General features: G+C 36.6%; 1 protein-coding gene across 1 annotated transcript; it reads right to left on the reverse strand.

The window, feature by feature from the left end:
• Positions 1-952: 952 nt before the first annotated feature.
• Positions 953-12,936, reverse strand: dnajb5 (DnaJ heat shock protein family (Hsp40) member B5). The gene is made up of 4 exons (XM_060883668.1): positions 12,743-12,936; positions 10,876-11,128; positions 8,081-8,721; positions 953-3,160 (listed from the first exon to the last, which is right to left on the reverse strand). Exons 2-4 carry the CDS (start codon positions 11,084-11,086, stop codon positions 2,927-2,929), a joined length of 1,086 nt encoding a protein of 361 aa, XP_060739651.1. The 5' UTR covers positions 11,087-11,128; positions 12,743-12,936; the 3' UTR covers positions 953-2,926.
• Between the last annotated feature and the right edge of the window lie 438 nt (positions 12,937-13,374).

Below are 13,374 nucleotides of genomic sequence, written 5' to 3' on the forward strand. Positions count from 1 at the left end.
GGGGGATGATGAGTAATTAGAGGATATTAACCTCTGAGGTCCTGAATCATCAGTTCCAGACGAGCCATGTCTTATTAGTTAATTTGCTTTAAACGTGAGTCAGATTGCGCTCTGGGCCTCATGATGTAGGTGTTTGGAACTCATGAGCTGTTTAGATTGCTGTGTTTGGGTGTAAATATGCCTGTCTTGTACACGTGCCTGTGTATAATGAGAAGAAAACAGGGAATGTTGTCTTGTCTGAGAGTTATCACAAACACTGTGTCATGTCACTCTGTCCGAAAGTTTCAGTAAGAAGGTATCCTGGTGGTTAGGAGGGTTGAAGAGACCCTCAAGTGCTGCGGATGTTGTTCTTACAAAGAGAAATGGGATTAAATTATGAAAATTAAATTATGGAAAAATACATATTTTCTTCAAAATGTAAGTTTGTTTAAAAGGCATTTTTTATTTATCTTTCATGTGACGTTTAAATGAGAATCAAGCATTATTACTTAATTATATTTAGACGTAATTATAAGGATGAGTCAAATAAAAACCCTCTTTTTTTAAAATACAAATAGACACAAAAGTAAATCAGGTTTAACTTTACAAGTGATTATTTTATAGCAATCATCCATTTGTATATTTGTATATTTTTCAGCCTCAAATGTAATGTAATGCTTCTTTAAATTATATCACATTTTGTTTAAGGTATTTTTTGACTTACCCTTGTACCCTTGTGTACTGGAAAAGTGCACTTTTTACTCCTTATTACTGTATATAATAATTACATCATAGCACCACATTTTCCTGTACACTATCTGTATCTGGAGGCTTTTACAGAAACTTTCTTTGTATGTAAAATCTAATGATAATTATGTATCAGACTTGCAATTACTTATTAATACTGGGTACTTACTGTACTGTAAAATAGGATATAACAAGGGTAGGTAAGAAGAAACAAAAGCCCAGAAAGTCATGATTTGTGGTTTATTTCTTGCCTTTTAAAACAATATCCCTTAACAACAAAAAAGGTACATAATTTAGGCCTACTACTAAAAATAAAAACAGAACATTGAGAACAAGCTTCAGCCCAACCAACACATCAATCCAAAAGGCCTCAACACTGTTTTAAATCACGGTACATTAATACTGTTTCACTCCTACTGGGTCTCACTGGTTAAGCCCTTTTATCATCCCACTGAGCAAGCTTACTTTACTATAGTAAAAAGACAGTGGGAAATTTCCAATGCAACATCATTATAATTAAAGAACACATAAATAAAATAGGTGTAAAAATGACCTGAAGTAAATTATCTCAAGCAAGAATCCTAGTGTCAGACATGAAGAGGTAAAGTCATGCCAGGAGCCTTGTGTGGTGACTGTGCGTTCTTTGGTAGGCCCAAATTTTGGCACATTTCAAATGTTTCATGCTTTTTGAGAATAATTTTTGATTCTGTAAGAGAGAGATGTGGGTTTACAATTGATTGTCTGTATGAAAAGAAAAAAACAACACGCTCAAATTTAGGCTATATTGCTAAAAGGCAATACCTCAATTTCTTTTAGAGGGATACAAATGTATAGAAATCTTTGTTGTAACAAGAGAAAATTGTAGCTATAAAGTGTGTACATCTAAAATAGTAAAGTGTCAGCAGTCATACTAAAACTTAAAAATGTCCACTTTATCGTGTGCATATACTTCACGATTTCCAACATTTTTTAAACCACGGTTGTGTGCACTGAACAGTATACAAAAAGTGTGTGATATTAACCCACCTTCATCCTTAAACATCATCTTCTGACTTCACAGTTTTCTGAAAGTGCTCTCGTGAGTTACAGGGAAGCTTTTATATACAGCTACAATGAACCCTTACGATGTTCATTTCAACTAAGTGTAATGCTCACTTTCAAATCTTTCTTTAACCTACCATGATTTGTGACTGTATAAGAAAGTGTGTCAGGGACATATTTTAAAATAATTACTGATATGGGTCATATACATAAAGCCTTTATGTACACTTCTAAGGGAAACCTGGATTAATTCGTAAATATCGAAAACACAATCAACAGAACATCAATGTGGAACGTTTCTAATCACAGTACATGAAATTAGTACATGAGCAAATAAAAACAGGGCTCTAAGCAGGACTGCCAGAGCAGGCTAATCTAGCAATGACATAATAATTGCTTGTTCAGTGGCGTATACAGTACCATAATAGGCCTTGTTTGAGTCTTTTCATTTCATCACCTGACTCTAAAAATCTAGCTAGTCGGAGCCGTATTAAGGCACTCGAGATTCTGTGATCACATCATTAATGACTTGTAAAGAGTGACAGCACCTAATAATCTGGTCACAGAGAACAAAGCACCTTTAGACTGCTGGGTTGGTTCTGAGAGTAAAAAGGTATCAAATGGTTTCGACTGAACTTGCTGGTGCTAATGCTAGCACATAACTCAAAAGGACCAAAGGGTTATCCTAAATTCTGCTTTTATCCAAAATTCAAACTTGAACTAGACTAAAAAAGGGACAATGTGTACGAGGCAAAACAAAGGAGTAATATTGTCTGCAAAACAAGCATAGCATCATCATCATCATCATCATCATCATCATCATCCACAGCCTTCTTTACATATACAGTAGTTTTCCTTTTGTCTCAAAGTAATAGCGTGAAAAACTTTGAGTAGAATATGAAAAAGGTCATGGATTAAAGCCATAGGCTTCAAGGTAGCAAACTGCTTAGAAAATCTTTATATTTTTTTTTGTCTTCAGACAGTCTTTTTTCCCCACCTGCTCTCAAAAGGGCATAATATAATAAAAAGGGTAACAAAATAATGAAGTTGATTTCCGGTCCTTTTTGAACATTTTCCATTCCTCTGGATCATTATTAATGTTTGTGAAAGATAATGTTTATCTTAAAATAGAAATTAGGACAAATCCAATAAAATGGCTTTAAGACTGGGGTAAGTGCTGTTTGATGATTTCTCTGGACTGAGGAGGTATCCTGTCCGGAAAGCGCACCTGGAATTCCACTATCATGTCCCCACGCTGGGATGGACTCTTGGGTAAAGGCAAACCCTCACCCCGAAGTCTTTTTATGATTCCTGGTTTAATGATGTCGTTGCAGGGCAGCGTAATGACCTTGTTGTCTAGGGTAGGAATGTTCACCGTGCAACCACACAGGGCCTGGCAAAGAAAAAGACCAATGACATTAGCATAAAAAATATATACAAAATATTTTAAAACCATAAATGAACTTTTTTTTTTTTTTTTTTTTAAATACAACCACTCTTTTAAATTCTGTATTCTAATTGGTTAAAAATGGTTGATTCATTGCTTGATTGATTCAACAGCTCATGCAATAGTGCTGTAATTCAAGTCCCATTTAATATCAATGCTCTAATTAATGACAGACCTCTATATGATCTAAGAATAATAATAAACAGATTCAATGAGGTACATGTTATATAATGAGGAAAAACATACTTCTTTGAGTCTGTATTTAGAAATTGAATCTACAGTGTCTGTTTTTTGTAATAGTTTTCTGAGTTTTCAGAATAGGGCACTTTGTTTTTGCACAACAGCACCACTAATCAATAATCACTAATCATTATAAGAAAAATACACAGATCGTTGATGAAGAAGTGAGGATGAGGCTGATTTCTTTCTAGACCAGACTAAAGATTCATGCAGCCAGTCATGTCATTTTTCTAGCCTACGGCATTGGCACATTGGTAAGATTTGGATTGTTCACTTTTATTTTTCCCAAAATGCCTTTGGAGGAGAAACTAAAAATAGTAATCCCACATCACTCAAGCAGACAACAGACAAGAGAACCATAAATGTGGTATTTTTTTGGTTGAAATTAAAGAATTAACTTCATCCTGTTTATCATTTGGAAGAATCACAGCATGACCCCAGTAGGGCATTATGGATTTGAAACACTAATGCAACTAACTTTAAGTGTGTGTGATATTTTGTCCCATATATTCTCATCAGTGAGACCTTGTGCATTGCTTAGCCCCATAATATTTTCATTCTCAAGTTACTGACAGATATCAGGCTCCCATATATTATCACGACCAACTGTCACTGTATTCATTTGATGAACTGATTTCATAACCTTCGTTTTCTATGTAGATTATTCTGTTATGTCCTCAACCACCCACAACCATTTATGTCCTCAAAAAGTGTCTGTGAAAGCAGGGTCATGAAAAGCACATTCTGAGTCAGTCTCAAAAACAATAGAAAAATCATAGAAATCAAAGATGATGCTTTATAATGCCTCATTTGGGAAGAAAGTAATTTTTTAATCTTTATAACAATAGAGGTTTGCACAAATGTGAATTAGTGACAGCCTGGCATCTGAGTGAGTGTGCCGGATGCTATAGTACGGGAGGGGTCAGTGGAGTGAAGTTAATTTTAGCTGCTGTTCTCATTTTGCAGTCCTAATGGAGCAACTGAAGAATCAGTTGAGGTTGTAAATACTTGGCAGGCTTGTCAGAGAGGTCAAATCGTTCCATGACTACAAGGAATCTTCTAGAATTGTGCACCAGCCATTTCCACTCGTCTTTGTTTGGTATATACAAAATAAACTCACTCACTACCATCTAATACTTGTATTTCCACGATTTAAATCCAAGACCCAGCACATTTTATTAAACCTAAAACCTCTCTGTTACCTTACGAATGCCGGTTCAGAAGGGTTCGGAAAACTCAAATTCAGCTTTTCAGGAATGGCCATTCTTTAAATATTACTCATCTCAGATTATAGAGAAGCATCACAGACTGAATGGACTACAGAGCAGCTGCCCCAAAAGATAAGGAGATGTGTTAGCAATGACATCAGCGCTTCCCTTCAGAGCAGCAGCAAAGGGGAATTCATGTTATACAGGCCATGGCTGAGGCTCACACAAACATTTGGCCGTGCCAGCATGCCTTGCATTTTTATGACTGGCCTAAAGTTGAACAATGGCTGAGGAGTTAAGGACATAAATGTCCAAACGATGGGATAGCTTACTAAAATAAAGCAACATAAATGCGGTTTAATTACGACTAATCAAACTTTAATGATACAAGTCTTTATACGTGTGCAGTAAGGCTCACATTCTGTCTAAACTTATCTTGGTAATACATGGTCATTCGTGCCAAGTTACCAAGGAGGCTCTGAGGTTTACTCGAAACAGAGTTCTTGAGTACACTCAATACGCTCCTTAAATGTAGACCAAAACTTTGGTAAGTTTTTAACCCCTACAACCACACGGTCTGTCGACCGTCTGTCTCCCAAATCCAAACCTTTCTAATTAATTTGACTGTATTTACTAAATCATTCACAGTAGCTACTAAATGATATGCTTATATATAATTATCTGGGACTATGAGAGGTAAACACATCTCTTTATCTTTATCTGCAAATGTGATTATCATAAACAGGCTGACAAAGATTTATGGGCAAGTTTGCATGTCCATGAGACACCATAAGGCAGATGGCAGGCCAATTTATTGCCTCTGTGATATTAGAGCTGTGTTAACTTCTCATCAAGTTTCAATGTGGACCTCTAATGAGTACAATGAGGAGCAGCATATCTAATGCCATCCTCCAAAAAGATATTAAACCCTATCCCAGATTAGAGGATCCACAAAATGAAAACATGCTTTCATGGCTATGAAGGAACAGACAGTTTCTCAAGTTAAGAGACTAAACTAAATGCAGTCGAGTCTATTTTGAGAAAAGCAGGCTATGTTCTTATAGGTTTGCAAGCTCTGGAGACATTTCCTTAAAATGAACGTGAAATTGCTGGCACAAGAAACCTCACCTCATGTGTGAAGCAGAGACGTAATTGTATTTTCTAGACCGCTGAGGTCATTATGCTTTCAGACAGCCAGGTGAGGAAAAGCACCCACTTTTTTAACATTACAAATGATTATGGTAATGCTCTGATGCATTATGTGGTGACTCAATAATCCATTAAAGCTTTTTTGAAATAATTAAGTGAGAGGCTGAAAGTGTGAGCGATGAGTTGGACCATCTATTTTTAGTAAGAATGTATTACTTGTTTTCTTATTCTTTTTTCCCAGCTAAGATTTGACTAATTAGGAGTTAGAGAAAAGCTTTAGTTAAACACTAAATCTGACCAAAGGCATGTCAGCACTGCAATAAAAAAAAATAGCTTCCCTGAGACAAATTTCAGGCAGTATCAAAGTTTCTGTATACAAACCAAACCTCCTCAGCAAGCTAAGATTGTTTAACATGCTACGTTTTGCTCACTACATTTATTTTCTTTTAAACCAGCCAAACTTGAAATTAAACCAGCTACTGAAAATATACAACACACAACTGATACACACTCGCGTGGCAATTATATCCACTGGGTTTGCTGGCTAGACCTTTTCAGAGCGAGGACAGTGTGCTGTGGAGCATGACACTACAACAAGACATTCTTCTGTGCTCACACTTTAGTGGCAGAGAATAAACCAAGTAAGGGTCCTGATCAGGCAGAAAAGCTGACTCAATTTACCACCATTCAACAGCATGGAGCGTTCAAATCCTCATAAATCACATTTTATCATTTTATCTTCTGCTCTATGGCACAAGACAGGAATAGATTCTGTACTTGTTTCTGAAATCAAACAGCCAAGGAAAACATTGTGATCTGTTTTGTAGGAGAGAGTTTGTTCATCACTAATTGGTGATTGTGAAACCCTGTTGATCTTTAATAACACAATTTCACATACACTGGCTAAAACTATGTCTAGTATGTCTCCTTACGCTATATAAATTTAGTGAGGTTAACAAGGTCAGTAGTTAATCTGGACACAGCTGGCATGTTGTGAGCTAAGCCTTCTATTTCATCCTATAAGAGGAGAAAAATCAGGAGACAGTTGCCAGTTATTAGACCTCAGTAAATCTGTCTAATCTATGTCTGGGTCAATTCACAGAAGCCAAATGATCAAACAACCGTCACTGCATCTGAAACTAAAGGAAACTAAAGGGATGATATGAATGCTTCACATTTCTACTTTCACGTCCCATCAAATCATTAATGTTGTTAAGACACTCAAAAACTCTCAAAAAATACATCAGCATGCTAAAACTTCTCAGCTCCATCTTCAGTCCATATACCCAAAATCTGTATATACTAAAAATATGATTGATATACAATGAACTAAAATAACATTATTTTAGCTAGAGTAAAAGTATCAGTATATGGCTTTACAATTAATTTTCCAAAGTACCAAATATATAATAATAAAGAAACCAGTCTTACTTATGCTATCTTTCTTTCAGATCCTTACCACCTTAAATAGGGCTATAAGTAGTAAGAACATTTGGCTCATTATGAATAGTCAAATAGTAAATAAATAGTCAAATATCTGGTTAAATATCTCAGTTTTGCTCTGTTTACACACAAATCTGGTATAGAGTTGTCCTGATCCAGCTTTTTAATGATTGATATGTTTGGTTGCAAGATCTATACTTAACATTACTACTTGAATACTAAAGTAAAATGTGTGACTTGCTAGTATTATAAGTTATTATTATCAGTGGTTATGGTGCCTTTACAGAAACTGAAAATGTTCCACCTACAGTATCTAAGTTTCTTGAACTAGTTGTAGATTTCAGACTTCTCAAATTGCTCCTCTCTTATGTGCAATTTTGGTAAAAGTCATTTTTTTAAGTAGGATTAACCAACATGATGAGTTTTCGGTTTCTGGAACATCGTAGTACAGAATCAGTGCCCGCTATACTGGTCAGTGATCTACTTGCATACAGCATTTGACACTCATGTTTTAATAAACATGTTTTAATAAACATTCTTGCATCATTTAGATCTCACTTGGCAGACCACTACTGCTGGAAATTCCTCAGAGCCAGAAAAAGTGATATGATGTCCAATAAGCTTCTATTTAAAGCATCCTAATGTTCTTCTCTTATAATATTTCTTGACTGGCTTTCACTCCTACACTGATTATGCATAGTTACACGTATCTATTTGGCCTGTGCTAATATTATTTGATATTTGGCTCAAAACTTGTAAAATGAAGCACTTAAAAAAACATGCAGCACATACACCACAAAAAAAAAAAAGAAAAATGAGCACACACCTCCTTAAGACTGACTTTGGCAGTGTATATGATGTTAGAGCCATCTCTTTTGAAGTGCGGGTTACCCTTGTCTTTGAGCACAAACACAATATCAGCTGGAATGTTCTCTGGTGTCTCATCTCCCTCCTTAGGGAAGGTGATCTTGGTCCCTTCTTTCCAGCCTCGCTTGATGACAATATTAAGGATCTTGTCTTCTGTCCGAGTTGTTCTTCCATCTGGGTTGAGGCGGCGTCGAGTAATGCGCATGCGTTTAGTACATCCATGGAAGATTTCCTCCAGAGATACCCTCAGCTCGTGTACCACAGGAGGATCCTGTACCTTCCTCCTGGTGTTGCCGCTGCTGCCGTGCAAAGGTTCGTTACGAGGTCTTCGACCTGCCCCACGATGGAACCCATTGAGACCATTGAAGCCAAAGTGGCTGAAGGAGCTGAATGGGTCATCATCTCCATCCATCTCAATGTCCATGTCATGGTCTGCACCACCATTGTTGATGTTCCAATGACGTCCAGAGCCAAAGAAAATATCAAAGGGGTTAGACCCACCAAAGAAAGATGCGAATGTGGCATGTGGGTCCCCATGGAAGGTGTAGTGATACGTAGTGCCTGGTCCACTGGATGAGCCAGCTCCTCCACTTTTAAATCCTGAGAAGATATATCAATATTTTTACATGGTTAGAAATACGTGCCTCAGTTACTAGAAATATTAATATGGCTTTAGATTTGTTTACCCCAATACAATTTCTTACGTTCTTGATGATGAGAGATTTCTAAGCGATATGTTAATATAATAAAAATATATAAATAAATTGAAATGCCTAAGTTATGTGCTGGTAACATTTCATTAACAGGGAATCTCCTTTAAAAGGGTTTAACCTTTGGTCCACTGTTATTCACTAATACAACAAAACTCTGTGTCCTGCAAAAAAAAAACACAAACTGATTCTGAGATCTCAAATCAGTCATGTTGAGAAAAAGACAAAGATGTTTGCCCTTAAATAATGTAGCATTCTAACTGCAGCAGCCTGAGATGGCCTCTGACTTACTGCTGCATAGACCGAGCTGTAACCAGTGAGTGCAAATACATCCATCTTTCCACACTTCATTTTCCTACATAATTTGACTATTAATACATCTCATCTTGTTGCACTTCTCAGTATGAACACACTAAACATGAGGATGGTGTAGTCTAGTGGTTAATGTGTCAGATTACCAATCAGAAGGTTGTGAGTTTGAATCCTACATCCACCAAGCTGCCTCTGCTGGGCCCCTAAGCAAGGCCCTTATACCTCAGTTGTATAAAATAAAAATTTAAATGTACAGTATGTGGTTTGATACATAGCTTTTAATTCTGTCCACGTCTTAATAGGATTCAGACATAGTGGTGCTCTGTAAAGCAGGCTGTATGCACATTTTATAGTTGTAGTTTAGATGATAATTTGGTAGACACACTATTTGAGAGCACCATTTAGCAAATGTCAGTTAACTCCACAACTAAATTTGTTTTGGTTGCAACTGCACATACTTCTCCAGCAAGGAGCCGGCCAAGAGTATGTGTCACTCTCTTTCTATTTTGGATACTGAGAAAAGACAACACATTTGGATAGATGGGTACAGTACACAGACAAAAGCCTACCTTACAACTGTTCTTATCCTCAATCAAGCATAAAGTGGTCCTTGTGTATCCATTTTGAATATCAATGTAACTTGAATCAGCAATTAATAGAAAACAACTACATCATGTTAGCATGGAAGCTCCCTTTGGCCTGATCAGCACTACATGTCCTTTCACCTTTAAAATGCTATTACATGTTTGCATTATAAGTAATATAACTTCTCTAAGGCCCACACAATTAATACCCACTAACGTCCATCCTCTGTAACTATTGAGACTTTTTCTACACATAGAATATATGCCACTGTAAATATTTAATTCGGTTAGCAGATATACATCCTCCTTGATGTTACCTTGGAATAGACTCGTTGGGCCAAATCAGCAAAAGAAGAGGCTAAAAAAACACTGAAATATCCTTATCCAATTACATAGTATTTATTTTAGAGTTATTATAGATCGAGGGCTGGTTGCATTTAGCATAGTGCTTCGTTTAATATCTCACTAGTTACAATATGTGCAGAGCTGAAGTGTCTCAAATCTAGTGCTGGGTCCCCAGAGAGCTATGTAATATTAAACTGTGGGATGTTATCGGCAGCTTCATGCTAAATAGTCAGTGCCTGAGAAATACCTGGGTAACTTTCAAGGCTATGATCAAAGAAAAAACGTCTTACAGCTACATATAATATAAATATTACGATCATATGCGGCTATATATATATATATATACTTTATATATATAGTATTATTCGGCTTCATATACCATATAGGGTCGAGTAGAACAAATATCACTGTATTCCCAACAGATCCAAAACTCACAGCTCATGTCTGAAAAACAAGAATATATAGCTCTCTAAAAATAGAGTCGTTCTGGCAAGATGCCTAGTATGTACACATCCAGGGAAAGACACTGTAGGCCACAGGATATACACATATATGCATACACCATTTTTTTTGCCTTTTTATGCAGGCCAATATTGACACTATTTTTTGTCACGTTAAAGTCATATAAGCAAACTTTCAAACTTCAAACTTTACAAATAAATACATAATTACAATAATGCTTAGAATTTTTTTTATACAATATATAATATTCTTACTGCTGTTTAGACTACAAAAAAAAACAGGATGCTAAATGTCACTGCTTAAAACCACATAAACTTTTGGATTGATCTTGTGCCACTTACCATCCTCCCCATACTGGTCATAAATAGCCTTCTTCTTTGGGTCACTTAGGACTTCATATGCCTCTGCTATTTCTTTGAATCTATCTTCCGCATTAGGATCCTTGTTTTTATCTGGATGGAACTTGAGGGCCATCCTCCTGTATGCCTTTTTGATCTCCTCCTCACTGGCACCAGACTGAATGCCCAGGATCTTGTAGTAATCCTTTCCCATGGTTTAGAGTGATAATGTGCTTCAAGGAACCAGCCTTTCTTGCTGGGAAGAAATAGGAAGGACTATTTAAACCAAATAAATGCTTTAACGAATATACATGACTGTCAATTAAAAAAGCAATATATGAAGCAATCATAGCAATCACATATTATTATTTTAGAAGATGACAACTTGGACAAGGTTTGGGTTAAACAGAGCATCGACGACTAGATTATGATCCTAGTCACTTAACAGATTACATCTACTCAACAACAACTGTTGTATAAAATTTTTTAGTTTTATTCAGATTTTTTATTTTGCATATCCATATTTTGTCAAATTTGAGAACCTGTTAGAAAGGTTTACTTAAAATCAGGGCACAATCGTATTAAATATTAATCCATGAATCTAAAATAGTGTTGCCTGGCATGCAGAGTGTCTGAGTTTCTCAGCTGTCAGTCTAACGAGGAATGCATCAATCCAACACCAAGCCTGATATTAGCTTGCAATGTTAGACTGGCGTTAGACTGGATTTGACTGATTCACTGATCTACTGACATCATTTAAGCTGTATGTGTGAGGTGCTGACTGACACCCGTCTTACACAACTCTGGACACAAATTGTCTTAAAGCCTGCTGTCATCACTCCTTTTGTGCTTTGCATCACCTGGCGACAAAATTATGGTCGAAAAAGTCTGCTTGGTTCACTGTATAAACGTCAGTATCACAGCAGCATCGGACACCAAATAGCCTATTATCCTCCTAGTTCCTCCGAGCCTTGATATCAGTTTTCTGTGATCTGTGCATGTTTAAATCTAATCAGAAGCAGAACAAGAATCTGAAGCAAATCATGACAAGCAGCGATGGAGTGAAAATTCTCCAAATGCCTGCAGGATATAGTGAGATTTTCTCCCAGCTCTGACTCTGTCATCTTCATGTAGGCTACATTATGATGTCATGTAGCGACACCGACGGTGCTAAAAGAGGGAAATCGGTCGATGACGGATCAAAGCCTTTGATGTCACCGACGGTGATAAAAGAGGGAAATCGGTCGGTGACGGATCAAAGCCGCTGACGTCACAATGGCGCGAGAGTCTCGTGTTCTCCCGGTATTCCTCAGTAATGCGAAAATAATTGGACGAGTGTCCTCGTCCTTGTAGTTTAAAAGGGCAGCACAGTCAAAGCCTACCAGGCAAAATCAAATATAAATCGCAGTAATAAGCGAAAAAAAAAAAACAAAAAAAAAAAAAAAAGGATTGATGTTAATGATTGATTATAAGCACAACTGGGAATAACACTGGGGCCTGGATTGATCTGATCACATATGAGAGTGATATCCATAATAATGGTCCATTATTGTAAGACATCATTCCCAGTTGTTATTAAATGGAGTTAATAACACAATGTTCAGTACACATGATCATGTACATGTGTCCATTCATCATGCTGAACAGGGTGACCATATGACCATAAAGAACAATATAAACATCATTTCTGATCTAATTCGAAGTAAATAAAGAAGTCATCTATGCGAGCTTAAATCTCGACATCCCCGACACTGCTGTAGTCACGAAGCTTAAAAAAGGTCTGTTTTAAACCCACATTGATCCAAAAGCAGTGATTGTATATAATGTGAATAGTGTTAAAGCCTTTAATAAAAACGATCGCTCTCCTTACCGTGTCTGAGTCTCGCTCTGCTGACTGGCGGCTGCTGCTTGTCTGAACTGTAACTCCATGGGCTTGGCCACGCCCACCGGTACAGCGCGTTACAGTGATTCCCTGAGAGCCGCCTCCACAGCACAGCATCACACTTATCGTGTGCTGGTTAGAAGAGAGGCATCTCATCTCATCTCATCTTATCTTATCTTATCTTATCTTATCAAATCTTATCTTATCTTATCTTATCAAATCTTATCTTATCTCATCTCATTTCATCTAATCTAATCTCATCTCATCTCATTTATCTAATCTTATCTCATTCATCGCATTTTATCTTATCTCATTCATCTTACCTCATCTCATTCATCTCATCTAATCTTTTCTCATCTCATCTTTTCTCATCTCATTTTATCTAATCTCATCTCATTCATCTCATCTCATTCATCTCATCTCATTCATCTAAACTTATCTCATCTCATTCATCTCATCTCATCTCATCTAATTTCATCTCATCTTATCTCATCTCTTTCATATTATCTCATCTTATCTCATCTCATTCATCTAATCTTATCTTTTCTCATCTCATCTAATCTCATCTCATCTCATCTAATCTAATCTCATTCATCTCATTCATCTCCTCATCTAATTTC

Source organism: Tachysurus vachellii, chromosome 12 (genome assembly GCF_030014155.1).
Source record: "Tachysurus vachellii isolate PV-2020 chromosome 12, HZAU_Pvac_v1, whole genome shotgun sequence".
Classification (NCBI taxonomy): domain Eukaryota; kingdom Metazoa; phylum Chordata; class Actinopteri; order Siluriformes; family Bagridae; genus Tachysurus; species Tachysurus vachellii.

What these genes read in the sequence shown, in the direction of transcription:
- dnajb5 (XM_060883668.1), bottom strand. Translation starts at nt 11,086, where the DNA reads ATGGGAAAGGATTACTACAAGATCCTGGGCATTCAGTCTGGTGCCAGT. An exon ending in TGACCAGTATGGGGAGGATG is followed by an intron (nt 8,722 to 10,875) that starts GTAAGTGGCACA and finishes ATATCTTCTCAG; the next exon opens with GATTTAAAAGTGGAGGAGCT. An exon ending in CCAAAGTCAGTCTTAAGGAG is followed by an intron (nt 3,161 to 8,080) that starts GTGTGTGCTCAT and finishes TTTCTTTGCCAG; the next exon opens with GCCCTGTGTGGTTGCACGGT.